The sequence below is a fragment of the Pyrgilauda ruficollis genome, unplaced genomic scaffold (assembly GCF_017590135.1).
Source record: "Pyrgilauda ruficollis isolate IOZ18807 unplaced genomic scaffold, ASM1759013v1 scaffold41, whole genome shotgun sequence".
In the NCBI taxonomy this organism is placed as follows: Eukaryota; Metazoa; Chordata; class Aves; order Passeriformes; family Passeridae; genus Pyrgilauda; species Pyrgilauda ruficollis.
Window position 1 is genome coordinate 3,336,986 of NW_024525601.1, and position 19,153 is coordinate 3,356,138.

General features: G+C 40.1%; 1 protein-coding gene across 1 annotated transcript in view; it reads right to left on the reverse strand.

Annotated features, from left to right (window-relative positions):
- RAB31 (RAB31, member RAS oncogene family) overlaps positions 1 to 19,153 on the reverse strand; it is a 60,005-nt gene that overhangs the window by 4,598 nt on the left and 36,254 nt on the right. The window contains exons 4-6 of the mRNA XM_041477598.1: positions 15,577 to 15,648; positions 13,678 to 13,784; positions 9,698 to 9,807 (exon numbers count right to left, since the gene is read on the reverse strand). Coding sequence (XP_041333532.1) covers positions 9,698 to 9,807; positions 13,678 to 13,784; positions 15,577 to 15,648 — 289 coding nt within the window. The remainder of the gene's footprint in view (positions 1 to 9,697; positions 9,808 to 13,677; positions 13,785 to 15,576; positions 15,649 to 19,153) is intronic.

Sequence of the window (19,153 nt, forward strand, 5' to 3'; positions counted from 1 at the left end):
CAGTTGTTCTTTTAATGGTAACTTTGGAAGAGGAGAGCTTTAATGTGCAAACTTGCATTTTAGAAATTAAAGCCTAACTTTCATTTTAGAAATGCATTAAACAAAGACATTAACTCTATTTGTTTTTCATTCAGCTTTTCATATTTCCTGTGAGTTTCAAGTCTTTTCTACAGTACTCCTGATGTGTATGCCAAGAAGCAAGCAAACTTATCTTTGATGCAAAAACATTGCAGGCTTCAAGGTCAGTGAGCAGTTTGTCCAGTTCAGACCAGGACACAATATATGTTGCTAAGAATCACCCAGATTTAAGTAATTTCTCAGAACAATAAAACCCACATAGATAACAACTATAAATAATAAAGACAAAAAAACTCTAGACCTATTTGCTGCTTAGATATTCTTGAACTTCAGTACTGTTTGTCAAGAACTAGCTATGTTTTCTGCTGTTTTGATACCACCACCCCCTCCTTGAACTCAATATAAGGAAATAAATGTTTAAACAGTCTAAACTTTTACTTTATTTGAATTTGAGAATAATTTTTCAGTAGGTGATTCTTGCCACACTTATTACTTCTCTTATTATCAGAATTATTAAACCATGAAGTTAAACCAGTTTAGTTTTAGTAACAAGACATCCCTGCTTAAGCGGCTTTTATCATGACAGGAATAACTATCTTGGAGCATAAAACTCAGTCTAACACCTGAGAACCAGCTCCATGGCAAATGATACAACGATTTTTCATCAGGCATCAGGGAAAGTGAATAAAAAAGTCAGTCAGAAATCTGTCTGACTTATTGTCTTTCCCTAGGCCACCCTGACAGTAGGCACTGTAACAGAGAAAGGCCTAAGCAGCAGCAGAACATTAGGGATGAGGAGTGAAATGCTGATCCTGCATCTACACTTCCTGCTCTAACCCAGCTCAATCACTATTGCCACCTAAAAGCACTGTGATCGTCTCATCTTGTCATTCAGCTCCTGATAAATATGGCATCAATATTGCTGACACCAACTCAAAAATAGCTGGCACCGAGTCAGGATCAACAGAGGTCACAAACTGAATTCATTTTGGAAAGTATATACTCATTTAAAATTTGCGTCTCACTGGCATCCATAGTCTCTGTTCCAGAGTAATAAAAATATCCCGGTATTGAATACCATAAATTAAAAACGCTGTAGGTTATTTCTTTCATGCAGTTTATGTCAGAAAGAAGCAGCAGTGCTCTGACATCCAGCCTTGCAATTCTCATGCTGAAGAAATAAAAACATTAGGACAATTCCTCTTCAAACTGAAGACTGCTTGGTAAAGATAGAGTCAGCTTAAAAGCACCATCAGAGATTGAACTCCTAGAATAATAGAATGGCTTGGGTTGGAAGGGCCCTTAAGATCAGGGGGGTTCCAACCCCCCTGCCATGGGCAGGAATGTCAGGCACCAGATCAGAGTGGTCAGGGCACCTGGCCTTGAACACTTCCAGGGATGGGGCATCCACACCCTTTCAGGACAACCTGTTCTCATCTCTTGCTTAACTTAAGATGACAAACTAGACCACAAATAGTCTTCATCCTGTTTTGAAGAGCAGGACACAACTTGCCAGCTTGCCAAAGATCAACAGGAGTGTGTTTTAGGATTCCAGAAATAGTTATTCACAGAGAATGCATGCACATTTATCTAAGAATTCTCCAGTTGAACTGGTGAAACAAGGAACTTGGGGATAAAATATTACTGAGATGGTATGAAAGTTCCATATGGTTCCTATTGCTGATATTCCTACAGTGCAAGTTGCTGACTGCAATTTAAATTTTGATTTTGCACTATTATGAAATATAAGATTATATATTTAGATTTCATTTCACTAAGGTTCACAGATTTTGTGCAACACAACTGTTTGTAACCATCCACCTCTGCACATTCCTGAAGAGGTCCTGGTGTCCTCCATTCTCTCATTCCTGTATGGAATACTGGTGTGTAAAATAAGAAGAGTCACAAGAGACTGCTCAAATGTAGGGTTACAGAAATTGTCACAGTTCTGAAGTGAATCATCCAGATTAACAGATGAAAAGCATTAAAGCAATTGCATCTCCTCCTTTCTGGCATGTTTGAGTCCAGCTGAGGCAGTCCAGGATGAAGGTCAGAGTCTTCTCCAAAACCTGGTAGAGTTCCAACTCCTGCTACTGAATCTGAGGTTTGTTAAGAGATTAATCAGCACTGTGGGCGTTGCTGTTCTAAGAGTGCCAGAGGCAAAGAGATTGGGAAATGGGAGGGTGGAACAAGAGATAAACAAAATGGGAATGAAGAAAAATGAAAAGTGGAGCAGAGAAGCAAGAGAGACAGCAGGGACTGGGTAGCAGCTCAGTGAGCAGAACTTGAAGAAAGACAGACAGGGACTGCTGTAGTGCAGCTAGAAGCAGGAGGCATCATGAAAATAATAAAAGCTGCTCTCTTTATTCCTTTTTGAATGTGATGCTTCAGTTGGAACTGTGACATTCACTAGCTCAGAAAAAATCAGGCTTGGAGCTGAGCTTTTTGCTCTTGTTTGGGTTTTTAAACATGAAACTAGTTTCATCATTGACCTGTAAAAGACTGCATGAAAGGAAAGGCTGGGATCAGCCCTAAAGCTGAGCATAAGGCTCAGTAAAAAAAACCTGCAACAGTTACCATGATGACAAAGGGACAAACACAACAATGCAACAAACAGATGACTCATTTGCTGTGGAAACAGATGTGTTGTGATCAACCTGAGCAGGCACATCCAGATGATGAAGTCAAGCCCCAGGACTTACAGAATCACAGAATATGCTGAGTTGAATTAGCAAATCCAACTCCTAGCCCTACACAGGATACCCCAAGAGTCACACCATATGCCTAACAGCATTGTCCAAATGCTCCTTGAATTCTGTCAGGCTGGTGTTGTGACCACCTCTCTGGGGAGCCTATTCCAGTGTCCAAGCACTCTCTGGGTGAAGAACCTTTTCCTAATATCCAGCCTAAACCTCCTCAGACACAACTTCAGGCCATTCAAGAAGCAGAGTCCTGCTATCTAACACAACAACAATTACTCTAAGGAGAAGAAGCAATCAGAGTCCTGTGCAGTGACTTTCTCTGCCTTTCTTTCCATCTTCCTGAAAATCATGTACCAGGTAATTTTTAGGGGGCTGGAGGAAGGTGAAATCCATTTCACTCTGCCCCAGAGCAGCAGCCCAACACCTGTCAGAGCTCAGGTGAGCTTTTCTAATGGCTCACCTGAGAAAGGATTAACTTCTTCAAGCACTGGTACAACAGCTACACAATGCCCAGAACCACCTCTTCAAACTGCCAGCTGTATCACAGCAAGATAAGCCCCTGCAAACCTCATTAATAAAGAACAATCACCTGTGAAGACATGGCAGAGCAAAGCAGGCACATCTGATCCAACAGTTTTAGCAGTTTTCTGCACCTCTAGGACTTAAAACAGCCCCACTTCATATCTCCCCCAATTCTTTCATGCTCTGAAACCTACTTCAGTGGTATTTTAGAAGTTTCTCACAAGAATTATAAAGCTTGACTCACTAGACTGTCTCTAGTTCTTTCCCCCTGCCCCCCATACTTATACTGATATTAAGATTACCCCAATTAACAGAGATGACTGTTTACTCATGTTGTAAGTTTTCATGCAAGGGAACACAATAAATTTTACAATACAATCTATTGCACAAGTAAACACAGTTAAGTGGCAATTATTTTAATACTCCTAATAGCACAGCTAACAGCATCTCCATGCAAGAAAATAAAGCCTTTGGTTTGTTTTGGTTTGATCTAAAGCAAAAACATAGATTGCTGACACAAGTTTTTGCTAGGGGAAGTAGCAATACAACTACATTTTGCTCATTTAATTAAAATCTCCAGAAAAAAAACCCCAAACAAATATTTAAATCTTGCATGTATCAAAGTAAACAACAGTATTCCTAATTACTTAATTACTAAGAGATCCAACCTTGACTCAAGGTCCTGCTGTAATTAACTTTGGGCTATGTCAGTTTATTTACTACTGTTTTAAGCTGAAGTGCTCTCCTTGGAGAGGAATCCAGTACCTCACATGTTTAACTTTAGGAATAGTCCAAAGGTCATTAAGTTTTGCTCCATTCACTGAAGTCTGAAAGCAAGAGGAGAACTAATCCTGAAACACAGGGAACATAAACTGTAAAGAATATAATCTCAAATATTGGTTTGGACAATGTTCTTCCATCCTTTCACACCCTGTACAAAAATTCAATTATGAGTTTGGACTACCTTAAAAATTGGCGTATGTCAAATTTCTTTGTAACCTACATGTACTTTCTTTTCTTAAAATATCTTTCACAGACCTCTTCAAAATACTTCACAGATATCTGCAAATCAGCAGATAAAAGGATGAAAACCGCCACACTCATCACTCACAAAGCTTGACGACTGTCCATCTGCAATTCCACCCATCCAAGCCCATCTGAGTCAGTGTAGACATTGAATATCTGCTGGAAAGGATTCCTTACCCATCCCACAGGTATTTCATACCTTCCTCTTTAGTTTGTCCAGCATACAGCTTGTTAAACTGAACTCTAGAGATTGAGTTTGATTTGGTTTTTTTAATCTTCCAGTATTTCTAGGAAACAAGTATTTGGGTTACATTAAATATTCAATATATGAGCTGCTGGCAAGGCATCAGAAAATCAATAACTTCATACATTTATAACTGAGCATTTACCACATGAAAGGCTGAATCCCAAGACAGAAACTGCTCTAATTAGGAAGCCTCATCTAGGAAGAATGTTCTTATCTGGATTGTAAACATCAGCCTGTCTCTCCTTCTAGTAGTACCAGCATCAGTAAGAGTGAGCGTGCTAACCTCTCTTTGCATAGTCTCCATAGAGTGTTCTGATAATGCTCTTCCCACTTCCTTCTCACCCCCAACAGAGGATGCTGAAATGATTCAATCTTGCTCCCTTTGGTAGCACACTATCTCCAACTTTTGTTGAATGGGGCCTTGAGCAACCTGATCTACTAGGTGGCATCCTTGCTTGTGGTGGGGCAGTTGAACTAGATGATCTTTAAGGTCCCTTCCAACCCAAACCATTCTATTGTCCTATGATTTGCCAGACTTCAAAGAAAATAACCCATAGCCATAATGTTTGTTTTGTTTAAGCCCAAGTTTATTTCATGTTTTGCTTAGCTAGATATTCTTCAGCAGCTTGCTCATCCCACCACCCGCTCCCCTCCGGAGCTGCTGGTGCAGCCTGGGATTAACCAGGGAGCCACAGCCTCGGCCCTGCCGCGCACCGAGGGCGGCTTTTACGTAACCTGCTCTTTCATATCTGGGGCACCTTCACGCTGAGGGAGCAGGCAACACACACGGGCTGGGGAGAAACAGCTGGGCGTGGACCAGATTTGAATAAGGTAACTAAGGCTTATTTGAGCTGGTAAATGAACAGGTGTCTGAGAATTGCAAGGGTATGATTGCCACTAAATGATAGTACACACAGGGAAGCTTGTTTAGTCTTTGAAAACCAGCCAGGTACAAGCAAAGGTCAGTGGGCTAAAGTCCCACAAACAAGAAGGGGCAATACAGACTGGTATGACCCCCTGCATAGGCACAACTTTATTATACTTCTATTGCATAATATATTTCTGGCATTTTTGCTGCTGCCAAAAAAACAGCGACAAGGAGCCACTGTGCCTATGATTCTTTTAAGACTGGGAATAAAAAGTTAATAACATTTGTTCCTATAGAAACTCAGCTATTAAAAAAGAACTACTGGAACAAATTAAAGAAACACTGAACTGTTAAGCCCTTTTTATCTCAGAAACCTTTAAAGAAAGACATTGGGAATTTAGCTCAAGTGAGGAATATACAACTGTATTAAAAATACTCATTTCATGTTTACAGAGACATAAATCAGTCACGTGATATTTCACAACCACAGCAAGCCTTCAGTCAGGCACTGCTAAACAAACCCAGGCTAAGTGCAGTGGCTTACCATTTGAAATCCCATGGGTACAACAGAACCCAGGAGCTGCAGCCCATTACCCAGCTCAGTGCAAACTCCTCAGCTCAGAGAACACTGACTTTGCTGACTCTTGTGCTCATTCTGCCTCCTCACCCTTATTTGCCCAAGTACAGTGACTGCAGAGTACCTCTCCTGCCAAGTTTGACCCACCTTCAAAAAAATCAGAAACTTTTACCTTCAAAAAAATCAGAAACTTTTACTGATTCTAGTCTTTCACATCTTGTATTTTCTTGAGACAAATTAAGGACGATAGAGTTGTGTTGAGACTGTGCTATGAAGCTATCCCTCTAAGAAGCCAAATCCTCAAATTGTGAGAGAAACTTATTTAAAAAATCTCTTAAGCACAGTGTAATATAATAACCTTAGAAATGAAGCAATATTTCTACAATCTCTGTTATTTTTCCAAGATTCATCTGTCTGTCAACAAAACATACCAGTTCCCCTTTTTTTCTTTATGCCTTCTTCCTATCATTATGAGTATACATTTTTTCTATCATACTATTTCACTCCATTCACAACATTGTCCCTGGAAAGAGACAGTTGTTAGACATCTCAGGAAGGAAAACAATTTTATGTTAAAATGCCCCTGGGAAATAAAAAGCATAGGCAAGGAGGTAAATTTTTTAGCTAAAATAAAATGAAGTCTACTCTTTATGCTTGGGCTATCAGTTTCAAGGAGGATTTAATAGAGAAATTCTCCACACATGTTGGAATATCCTTCCAATCTAGACTATAAAAGAGATAACACATACAGTCTATCTGCAAAGTCCAAGGTAAACAGAAATTGCTGCTTCTTTGTTCAGAGGCCAGGGAGCTGCACCATGCCCTTCGTGAGCAACACAGAGAGAAGGGCAGGAGCTCTCAGGCAACATGAAAGCAAAACTAAAGCTGCAGAGTGACTTTTAGGGCATCACACAAACAAAATTAGCCAACAGAGTAGGAGACATTGCCACAGGAGGATTTCATACACTGAAAAGGCAGAAATGTTGCTATGCAACTTGGACAGAGACAGACTTTTTTGGAAATTGCACTAAGACTGAAGTGGTGTAAAACATCAGAAAGTTACTTATCAATACTCTCTGTCCAGTCACTATCACACTAATTAATTCTACTGCTAATCAAGCATTTTTCACTTGGTTTCCACTATATTTCTATAAACATACTCTACCAATTCTCTCCTTTCTCTCTGCTGAGTGCTTGATAAGGTCACAAGTAGATCCACTGAGACCAAATATCTATATATAGAAGTAATTGCCTGTGGAATTAAGTGCACTTGCCTGGGTATCTAGTTCATACTAAACTTAATTTAGCTGATTTTCCTCGTCTATTATATTAATTATTAGGGACAGTGCACACCGCCAGCTGCAGCAATGCCTATCAAAGTTGGAAACTAATTATCTAATTATGTGGCAAGAATGAATTCCTCTGCAAGAACATCCACAACCATCAGATGCAGACAAACAAGTAAACTATCATGGGGAAGAACCAGTTCCTCCAGACACCCATGTGGCACACACCTCTTTTTTTAAAAGGAGGCAAAAGAATGGCGGTGTATTCTAGGAATACTGGTTCTCATTAACCATTTCAAATACATCCCATGTAAGCAGAGCAAACAGTTCCACAGGCCCCCTGGCAGGCAAAGTGTGTTAGACAATATTAGCTGATTAAAAATATGTGAAATAAAAAAAAAAAAAAAAAAAAAAACTTCAGGGAAACAAGGTTGAGTGTGTGGACATGCTGTCTCCTAGGTCTCTGCACCCCAGAAGAGGATTCAGGGAGAGGACAAAACAGCAGTAGCTGAAGAAGATCAGACCATGGATCTCTTAAGAAATCTTAACCCATACAAGCCTGAGGATGCATAGGCAGCAACATCCTTCTTTATCATCCCTGTTGTTTTCGAAAGGTTGTGGAGAAAGGTGAATTTTATATTTGTCTTCAAACAGGAACATAACAAGCCATGGCTCTACAGGCTGGTTAGCCTCACTCTGCTTCCTGGGAAAACCACAAAGCAAATCCTCTGAGAAGCTGCTTCTGAGCACAAGAAGGTGAAGACGGTGACCAGGACCAGTCAGCATGGGCTTACCGAGGGTTAACCATGTCCTGCCATCCTGTTTGTCCTCTATGGCAGCATGACTGGATGTTGTTTACCTTGACTTTGGCAAGGCTTTTGATACTTCTCCCTAGAGCATCGTGGTATGTCCAAGTCGGGATCTTACAGTCTAGATAGGCAGGCTGTTAGCTGTGTGAGTAGCTGGCTGGAACATCCGACTCAAAGGTCAGTGGTTAATGGCATGTGTCTACCCACAGCCCAGTTACCTTGCTTAATACCTTTTATCAGAGCCTGAAGGATGAAAAAACAGGCACCCTCAGATGACACCCAACTCAGAGGTGCACTCAGTATCCTTGAGGGCAAGGCTGCTCTTCATAGGGCCTTAGGCTGGAGGCAGATATGGGTAAACAGGAGCCTTTACATACTTCAGAAAGGACAAATGCCAAGCACTACTTGTGGGAAGGAAGAGCCCCTGGCTATGAGAGAGGCTGGGGACTGGCTGCCTGAGAAGCAGCTCTGCCCAAAAAGGACCTGAGGGAAGCAATCTCAGCATGAGCCAGCAGCATGCTCTGGCAGCAGAGACAGCCAGCAGCAAGCCACAGGAGCCAAGACAGAACATTAGGCAAAGTAGTTAACCCCTCTTAGATGTGGTCTAACACCACCTGGGTCACACTTGCTTTGGGCCCCACAACACAAGAAAAATGTTGACAAGCTGGCACAAACTCATAGGAGGGCTGCAAGACAGTGAGGGCTGGAGTACTTGCCCTGTGAGGAGAGGCCAAGGAAAGAGGGCCAGCTGAGCCTGGAGAAACGATGGCTTTGGTGAGCCACAAAGCTGCCAGTGCCCACGGGAAGGGCTGCTGAGAAACTAAACAGTGAAGTCCACCCAGGACAGGGAGTGAATTCAATGAGAATAGGCTCAGGCTTGATGTGGGGATGTCACTATGAGGACTATTTGAACAACTGCCCAAGGAGGTTGTGGAACCTCTGCTCTGGTGCCCAGCCAGACAATGGCCTGAGCAATCTGGTCTGAATTCACTACCAAGTCTGCTCGGGCAGAAAGTTGGACTCGAGTTCTGATGAGGTCCCTTCCAGCCCACAAGATCCTTCCCACTTGCAAACACTGACCAGCACTGGAAGCCCTGGAAGGCAAACTGAAGAAGTTTTTCTTCTCCTCATGACAAGTGCCAATCTCATCATGTTTAGAAGACCTGGACAGAAATGTATTTGTTTGGGGTTTTTTAATGTATTCCACTGCAATGACTACCTTCTACTTACCAATGCCCTCCAGGAGCATTTATCAACATTTAAGTTTTTTAGCAACATAATAGTAAGATCAACAGCATTGCCTCTACAGCAGGCTTGGTGTGAAACAGCAGATGTGATCCAGGCCAGGATTTATATACAGATTTAGAAGAAACAGTCTTACCCTCTACTATCTACTATGTTTTGCTCTGGTGTATTGAAATCTGTTCTTAGTTTACATCTGCATAAATAGCAGCCATACCACAGGCTTTGTCGGATTTATTGATGTCCTTTGGAAAGTACTTTATAGACCTGAAACAGACAGCTATTTTCAGAAAACTTCTAAACAATCAAAATTAATTAATTAAAGACAACATATACTTACTTATTCCTTGAAAAAGTTCTTCAATGTTAACAGCATTCTTTGCACTGGTTTCAACAACAATTGCACCTATAGATTCCGCATATTCTTTGGCATCCTTCATAGGAACCTCCCTGGAAAAAAAAACCCAAACATTTATAAATAAATAAAAGAAAGCCAAATTAAAAAAAAAAGTTAATTAATTTAAAAAAACCTCCAAACAACCTGAAACACAGCCTGAGCATTATTATGCTCTTCATCTCCATAAAAGCAGTACTGTGTTTTTTCATATGGCATTTAGATCATCTTATTAAAATATATCAAAATTTCAACAAAATTTATCAATCTGCAGATTTCTGTGACTTGCTGCTGAATCCATGCCTTGAGAAAAGGAAGATAATTTAAAGAAAACCACATTTGTTTGTGTTTTATATTTGACTTTGATAAGAAAAGCACTCTCCACATGCCAAATGTTCAAACAAGATAGGGTACAACATTGTGGATGAAAACGATAAGAGCATCATATGTCTTGGTCTGCAAGCAGCAAGGAAATGAGAGATTCTAAAGTAAGTAAGAAAACCACTGACTTCAAGAACATCAGCAACAGTAATCTGTGAGTGCCAGTTCACTGGGGAAAGACACGATTCTGTGCCATTTCACCAAACTGACACCATCCTAAAATCACCAGCAGACCAAACAATCTCATTTTGCAACCAATACTGCATATGTCAAAAGCTGGCAAATGCAGTTTACAACATTCAAAAAGACCTCTGCTTTAAACAAGCTAGCCCCATGCTGGCCTTTCATCTCCCTGAGCCAAGTGGCAGAGCTGGATCTGCCCGTGTGTGCTGTTATCTGTAACCAGCTCTACTCCTGATTTTTGAGCAACAGCACAATCTGCACCAACTGCTTCACCCCACAGCTCCAATATACCAATCCAGAGACTCCTTGTACACTTTCCTCCCAGTATGAGCATGTCAGACACATCACCCAGCTCGGTGTCATCAGCAAACTGCTGAGGGTGCACTCGATCCCTTCTGTGTCATTGCTGAAGGTACTAAACAACACTGGTCCCAGTATGGATCCCTGAGGGACACCACTGGTGTCCAGCAGGACTCTGAGCCATTGACCACCACCCTCCGGATGCGACAGTGTAACCAAATCCTCACCCATCAAACAGGCCACCCATCGAATCCATCTCTTTGCAGTTTAGAGAAGATGTTGTAAAGGACCATGTCAAAGGATTTGAAGAAATCCAGATAAATTATGGATAAGGAAATATTATGGATGCATTGAATGAAGATCTGAGCATGAAATTCTGCTGAATTCTCTTAACCAAGGATTTCCAGAGAACACAATTTGTTAAGAAGGTGAACCACATTGAAGTGAACACTTCTTAGCTAGTGTTACAACTATTGAATTCTATAATGCTCAAAAAAGTATTATGGACACTTACAACATTTTAACATTGAAGTTTCAGCTCCTGTCTTTAAAAGTACTTTTTAATGACCTGTCAGAAGAAAGCCTTATTCCTATTACTTAGAAGTATGCTGAACATTCAGCAGTTCTAAGAGTTGACAGTACTACAACAAAGATGAGGATTTATAGTTGATAAAATTGCTTGCCTATCTGTAGAAATTCCTTCAAAGTGGAGAAGAAATTTACTTCAACAGAGCACCAAGAATTGCTGATAGCTTATTAACAACATTGAGGAAAAGCAGTGTGATCCCTAAATGTCCCAAGGACATCTTGGCGGCTCAAAACCAAATTTTAGATGCTAAACAGGGAGGGTAGCCTGGTCAATGATTATGAGAAATACAATAATTCCTCCTTACATTATCTCTTACACTCAGAGATGGCAGAATCAAACCAACTTGAACCCGGTCAGCTTGACCTCTTTTGCATCTATTCATATTGGTCTTAAAAGCAGCTGTAGCTCTGATATCCAGCAAAACATCTGCCAAAAGCTCTACAAAACCAAGCAGAGATGCCAAAAATGCATACAAACAGCAGCTTGCTCCTGTGTGCTCACATTATCTTACTTGTAAATTCTCTGAGCCTAAAGGCATGTGTATTTTCTACTCATCGGAAACAATCTGATAAATTGGTGACATGCTTCACCTAAAACCATTTTTACTGAAGTAAATCTGAAGACATAAAGCAGACAGATAATGCAAAAAGCTGCATGCATTGCATAAACAATCAGATTTCTGGAAGAACTGTGAAAATATATCACATATGAGATAGCCTACTCTCTATTTTTCCACCAAAATAACTTTAGCTGCACATCACTGGATAACTTCAACAAGAAATAGGATTGGGGGATGCAGAAAGAACAACTGCACAAAAAAGTATTCATAATTACGAGGAGAAAAAATGTCCTCTCCCATAAAAACCAAAAAGATTAAGAGACATTAGCTTATGGAGTACAATGAGGACCATTCACACAGCAAAACAATTTGTGCAAAGAAGAGCTATACCAGCTGAACAGGAGCAAGAATTGGATGATCAGCAATCAGTAAACGACAGGTAGTGGTTGATAATAATATGGTGAGAAGATCACAGATCACAGTTGCTCTGTGAGGAAGCCCAGTATTTCACAACATTTCTGGGATGCAGGATTTTTTTAAAGCCTTCAATTGGTGTAAGAGCAAGCAGGGAGAGGGCTGGTTATGGACTCTTTTAATTGTTGCCATTTGTCACCATCTCCAAACTTATTACCCTTGAGTTAATCTGGCAACTGTATTGCTGAGACCACTTATAATACAATAATTTTGAAAGTGACTCTCAGGGTAACCAAAACCCCTGATTTGTGCTAACTGGCTTTTGGTTTTATTTTTATAACCATCCTTTCCTCTTTTTTTCTCCTTCATATCTGGAAATTTTTGTCTTGTTGGACTCGGTTTCACCATGTTGACCAGCATATCGCAACATCACACAGGAGATGCCAATACATCTGATTCTTAGCCCAACAGAAACCAGGAGTTTGCCAGAATTAGGGCTTCTTCAGTACTTACAGAAAGCAGTGAGTTGCAACTTTGTGTTGGTTCATGGCTGAGAGTGGCAGGAGAGAGAAAAAACCAAAACCCACACAGGTCAAACCCTCACGTAGGCCTTGATTCAAGAAAAGCACTGCAGCACTTACTTAAAGTTACACACGTGCTCCAGAGCTCTGGTGAATCTGGGCCAAAGTAACGATAACTAAAGACATGGGGATGTATTTGAACAGCCATGAGAGGCTATGAGGTCATAAGGGGAAAGAATCAAATATGATCATTGAGTTTGTACTCATAGATGAAGCAAGAAATAATAGTCATGGACTGACAAACAGAATCACTACTGTACAGCAGAATGTGCTTCCATTTCCTGAAATATAAATGCAAATCCAAAATACAGCTAACAAACAGAAGAGCAATTCTAGCTTCACTCTCATTACAAATAGCATCATCTCAGCTCTTCCGCAGGGGTATGGATTCATCCCTTCCCTCTTTTATCTAGGAGGTTCTTTGCTTCACACAGGGGACTAAAGTTTTACATGAGGATATGCTCCAAAAATCCCAAAAATACACTTTTTACATCCATTATTATGAAAAAGTTTCAGTTCTTGCAAATCACAAGTTCTCAAAGTTCTGTGATTAATATTTTACCTCTTGCCCACCCTCATATCTTTATATTGCTGGTTTTGCTCATCACTTACTACATTCTGCACCTTTTAATAGAATGGAAGGGAGAAACAAAAAAGAGAACCCTTTTCCATTCCCAGTGATTCAGCAGATAAAGGATGTAGATATTGAACAAATAAAGAGGAAGGGCAGTAAAAGAGAAGTTAAAAAAAAACGTAATTCACGTTGCGCTGTTGTTGTTGAGGTTGTGCCTTGCCAGAATCACTGATTCTAGCACAGGAGGCCAAAATTATATACTGTTATAACAATGAAACAAAATTGTTACCTGAAGGGAAGAAACAATATAGTTACCACAATGAAAACAACAACAAAAAGTATTACCTGATATCAGAAAGATCACATTTGTTTCCAGCGATGGCCATTACAATGTTTTCAGGACCATGTTCTTTTAGTTCTTTCACCCATTTTTTCAAAGTATGAAATGAATCCTGCATCAGAGAAATAACAAAATAAGCTACCAGCACACTCTTTGCCAATGTATATGCCTATTTTTTAAAGCAGAGGAGCACAGCTTTGACAGTATTAATGCAATAATGATTATATAGATCACAAGACTGGAAGATCAGTTATCTATCTATGCAATTTGCTTTTCAAGCTTTAGGCTATAAGGCTTCTTCAAATTAATTCTTGAACTTGGATGCTTCCCTCTTTTCCACTTCCCCTCCTCCCTGCTACAACGCAGCACCAAATATCAAACTTCCAGTGATGAAGAAACTACCCCAGCTTATCAAATAGCTCATTTCCTTCACCTAGTGTGAGCTTCATTTGTCTAATTAATATCCAATGGAGCTTCCACAGAGATGCCCACTTCCCTGCATTTCCAAATCTGTGATCTGGTAAACTCAATTTACTCATTATAAAACGGAAGAGAGGGTGACAATTCACTTGGCTTTTTTCCCCTCCAAGCACAAAATCAAACTGTATCTGATGCTACCTACCTTTTAATAGTAATTTTTATATTTCTTTACACCAGTGAAGTAGTAGCTTTAAGATAACACTTATTTCTGGAGATTCTAACTATAAAGCACAGTTGAAATTCTTCGACAAAGTGAGCTCCCAAACAGATGATAAATATTTTTTTCCCCTTCAGAAATGCACATAAGAGTTGTCTCTAAATCAGCAATAGCTGCATCAGTATCACCGAAGGCAGAGCCCTATCAGTCACTTGGGAAAAAAAAATCCATTCTGCTTTAATGATTAACACTGAATATTAAGCATCAGAAAGTGAAATACAGATTGACCTTCCTCTCCTATTTCCCCCTCTTTATTCTGAGAGTCGTTCCACATAAGCTTGGAGAAAGGCTGGCAAAACAAAATTTTATTCTTACAATATATTACAAGATCAGCTGTAAGATATTTAAATCAAAAGTATCAATCCAGCACGATTTGCTCTTCCTCACCTTTTCCTGGCAAATTAGCAGTGGAGAACAGCACTGCTGCACAACAGTGACCACCACTGTCAGCGACAGATCATTACACCAGTGCATTGGGGAACCAAACCAGCCGTCCCAACCTTGCAGTAAATAAGTTTTCAATTGGCAAGAAAGGAATAAAATGCCAGTGAACTCTCCTGGCCATCCATCCATTAGCACTGCCTCTAACTCTGCTACATCAGCAGGGGTTTCTTCCAAAAGGAGTGAAAGATGCATTCAGCTGGAATCTCCTAGCCTCCTCTGCTTGAGAAATGAGCCAGAGAAGTTAAGGATCTAAAAATACGATTTTCATTCCAAATGAATAATGTTGAGACAAAAGGTTAGAGACTCATGAATTCATTACCAGTTTGAAAATTAAGACATAACGCCTGCAATACAGACATAAAATGATATGCTTAGATAAAAATAATTAGTTTTTAAATCAGTAATATGCAAACAATTTCTGCTCAGATGACAAAGCTACAGCTGCTTTTTGTTAACACAGAGAACATAGGTGGTGGTGGTAGGGTGTATTGCAGGATATGAATCCTGTCTTCTTAGAGGAAACCTAAAGAAACATTGACAAAATGCAGTCACAACCCTTTTGTCTACATGAAGTTGAAACAACACAGAAGCAGGACTTTTTATTTAATGTTTTAAGGCAGTTGGACACCTCCACCCAGATCTACACAAACTACTGAAGCATATACATGCCAGACAAATTAAATTCTGCAGTTGTGGGGTTTAACTGCAACTCAGACCCAAACAGAGGAGTTAACACAGGCAAAAAGCATCCCAAAGGTCTCACCTGTTTGGTGATATCATACACTATCACAGCTGCTGCTGAACCTCGGTAGTACATCGGAGCCAAGGAATGAAACTGTTAAAACATAACCCGCCAAGAGAAAGTGTCATTAATAAATCAGAACTATCACATGCTTTGCCAGGTCTCAAAGACTTGCCATGGCAGGACCATCCACTTCCTTTCATCCCACAGAGAACAGACCCATCTCTCATTTTCCTCAAACACAAAAAAGCCAGACCTCCTTTATCTCGTGCTGTTCTTTATCCCACTGAATTTACGAAACCAGCCCTTACTGATTCAATGCATCATTTCCATTACAGGGCATGGACTCTGAGGACAAGTTTTGATAGGAAGATCAACTGCACTTGGAAGCCTCACCTGATGGCATAGGGACCCCTTCTCCTGGCAAACCACAGTCTTGCTTTGTAGATCTAAGACTGGATTCAGCTCGGGTTTGAATTTTATAAAACATTGCAAATTACTTGTATAAAACTAAATTGTCAGAAAAATCTGAGCACCTGTCATGTTTACCTATCCTATACTATGATAGATATTTCAAAAAACATGGATTCTTGCAGTTGCTCTTCAGCTTTTTGTTTCAAGGAAAACATTCTTTGAGGAAAAAACCCAAGAAATAAACGTGTTTTTTAGAACAACTGAAGAACAGCATAATTTTCATAATTTACCAATGACTAAGCAGCTGATTTAGAATTTCAGCTTACAATTACAATTAGAGTAAGGAAGTAAAAAAAGTCTTTCTGCTGATTCAACTAAGCTTAGTCTCAAACAAACCAAAAATAATCTTTTTTTGAAAATACATTCAGTCTCAGTATGCTCACACAGCCATTTTATCATTTTGAGGGGGGGAAGCTATCTGCAAAAGCTGCATATTAAGCTGCAGCTAATAACTGAGGTCAGCGCGTAAATCAAACACGTTATTAGGGCAGGGTCTGAAACTCACTGCCCGGCAAACACACACAGATCCACGTGTTACACTGCAAACCTCTGCACATTTACTGCACACATCTTTTTCCCAGATCTGTACCTACTGACTGAGCATTTAGACTTTTAGCAGCCTCCACATTTCATGCACGTGCAACGTATCAGGCAATTTATTTGCAGTGCTGGTTCACTTGCCAGTTTGTAAGCTATTTGTCACAGATCACGCACACCAGCTCAAGGTCGGCGCTCTCTTTTATAGCAGTATGGATGCACAGCAGCAGTGACAGATGGTCAAGTGCTGAAGTGTTTTGGGGAGCGAGGCAGGTGGGAAAGCTCATTAATAAGGGAAAACAGCAGGAAAGAGGATGAGAAAAGAAAGAGGAATCAGTCAAGAAGCGTGGTCTGAAGAAATGGGATCAGCCAAGATCCTGAGGGAGTTGGGTAGATGTGTGCTTTCTGGGGTTTTAGTATGTAGCTTTATTACTTGCATGCTTAATGCAGTAAATGCTTTCCAGAATTTTTAGGCTTCTAAATCACAACAGAAATTTTCAGTATGTTAGAACAGAACAGACCATTTCAGTTGGAATGGACCTACAACAATCGTGTAAACCAAGTGCCTGGTCAATTCAGGGCTGGCTAAAAGTTAAATAATCTTGTTAAGGGCAGTGTCCAAATGCTTCTTAAACACTGACGAGCTTGAGGCATCACTTCAGATAACAAAAAGGGCTTTTTCAAGTACATTAACAGCAGAGGAGGTCTAAAGAAAACATTGGACTCATTACTTGTTTCACTGTGGCCAAGGCATCCCACCTACAACCACATCCCTCAAATCCTTCCTAATCACAAAGGAGTCTAGGAGGGCGTCTTGCCTGGCTTCGTCACTGAATGCCTGCAACTAGAATTTATCTCCTACCATCTTCAACCCAAGATTGTCTCCTCAACATGTTGTGTTGAAGCTGTCTGAAAGTCAGGAACCTTAACTGTGGAGGATACATCTGACCTTTCATGGTGTATGCACACTCCTCCCAGTCTGTAAACTCCAGGAAAAAAACATTCAAACCCTACACACATGCTGATTTGGTCTTAATCTAGATTACATTTTAATCTAGATTACACAGTATTCATGAATTTACAAAGAGCTCTCAGATAACATTAATCACACTTCACAGGAGCCATGCAGTTAAACTCACATACTCCAAATTCCTTCAAGATTGGCCCTGAAAGCACACTGAGAACCTGTACAACATCTTGGGAATTTCTCTCCCTTTTCTTCTGACCAGGTGACAAGAACATTTCCCTTAACAGCTGTTTCACTGAAGAATATTAGGGCCAGAAAAAAAGAAAAAAAGAAAAAAAAAAAAGAAGAAGAAAAAAAAAAGCCCTTTGTCATTCTCTTATACAGGCTAATAAACAAACATAACAATGTATTATGCCCAGTCACACGAAATCACAGTTTTCTAGAAGAAAACAAGAAAAAAACCCTCTTTGCAACATTGAATTAATCAAGAGGGGCTGAAAAATTGTAACTACATGAGTTTCATGATCTAATGATAGACCCTTAACAAATAAGCTTCATGAACATGAATTTTCCAATATTGTGCAAGTAATGAGGTTTATTTTTCTTTTAAATCAGTGCCCAAAAGCAAAGTCCTCTTGAACATTTTTCTGGCCTAATTAATTGGAAAAAGAGAGTCACACCAAATTAATTAAAGGGATACAAAATACTAATCTGCACATTTTTCACCTGCCAAGGACCAAATGTGGGACAGATACCCAAAACAAATGACACACAAAAAAACAGCTCACAAAATTAAATCTCACGGGACTACCTTCTACATTATAAACCATAATGACTATAACCATTATTTTATAGTTCAGTATTTCTGTAACCAGTAATTCCCAAGAAAATTAGGAGAAGCAGAAGCAGTTTGAGATTTGGCATGAGAACAACACTGCTTGGGAAGGGCCACCTAAAAATGCTCAGGCAGCCACTCCTGGCTCTGCCAGACAAACACTCAGGTTACAGCCCCAGCTTTCCAGGGAGTCAGCCCCTCCATAAGCTGCAGACAAGAGCAGCATTCTGGCAGATGTCACCCCTTCCTGCAGGCAGCAGCAGCTCACATCCCCTTGGCCTAACAGGAAAACATAGACCAGAAAGAGATTTCTATCAGCTCCCACCATCACAAATAATCACACTCCTAACCCATTTCAAAAGCTGATCAATGTTCTGTGTAAAATAATTAGTTTTCTGTTTTCATTATACTGCTACAGGGATCCTATTACTTTGACAATTAATAATATTTCGAATTCCTAATTACTAAATTACTTGTAATTTGCTTGCACCTTGACTTAGTAAAATTAAGGGATCACTACTTGCCTTCAGCTGAAATACTGAGTGACAAGATACCAGATTTAACTTTGCCAGTCTGCTGTACCAGGCTCTTACACTCTGAAGATAATGTAAAAGGGAGAAATCAGGGTCTAATCACCTTTACTTGTGCCTGGTCCAGCTTCAGATCATTTTTCCTGGCTGCTGGTGACCAGGTTTCTATGCAGCATTATAGACACTGAATGAACAGCCTTAACTGCACATCCCCTAACACTTTTCTCATGGCTGCATCATACATGATCATCCTTT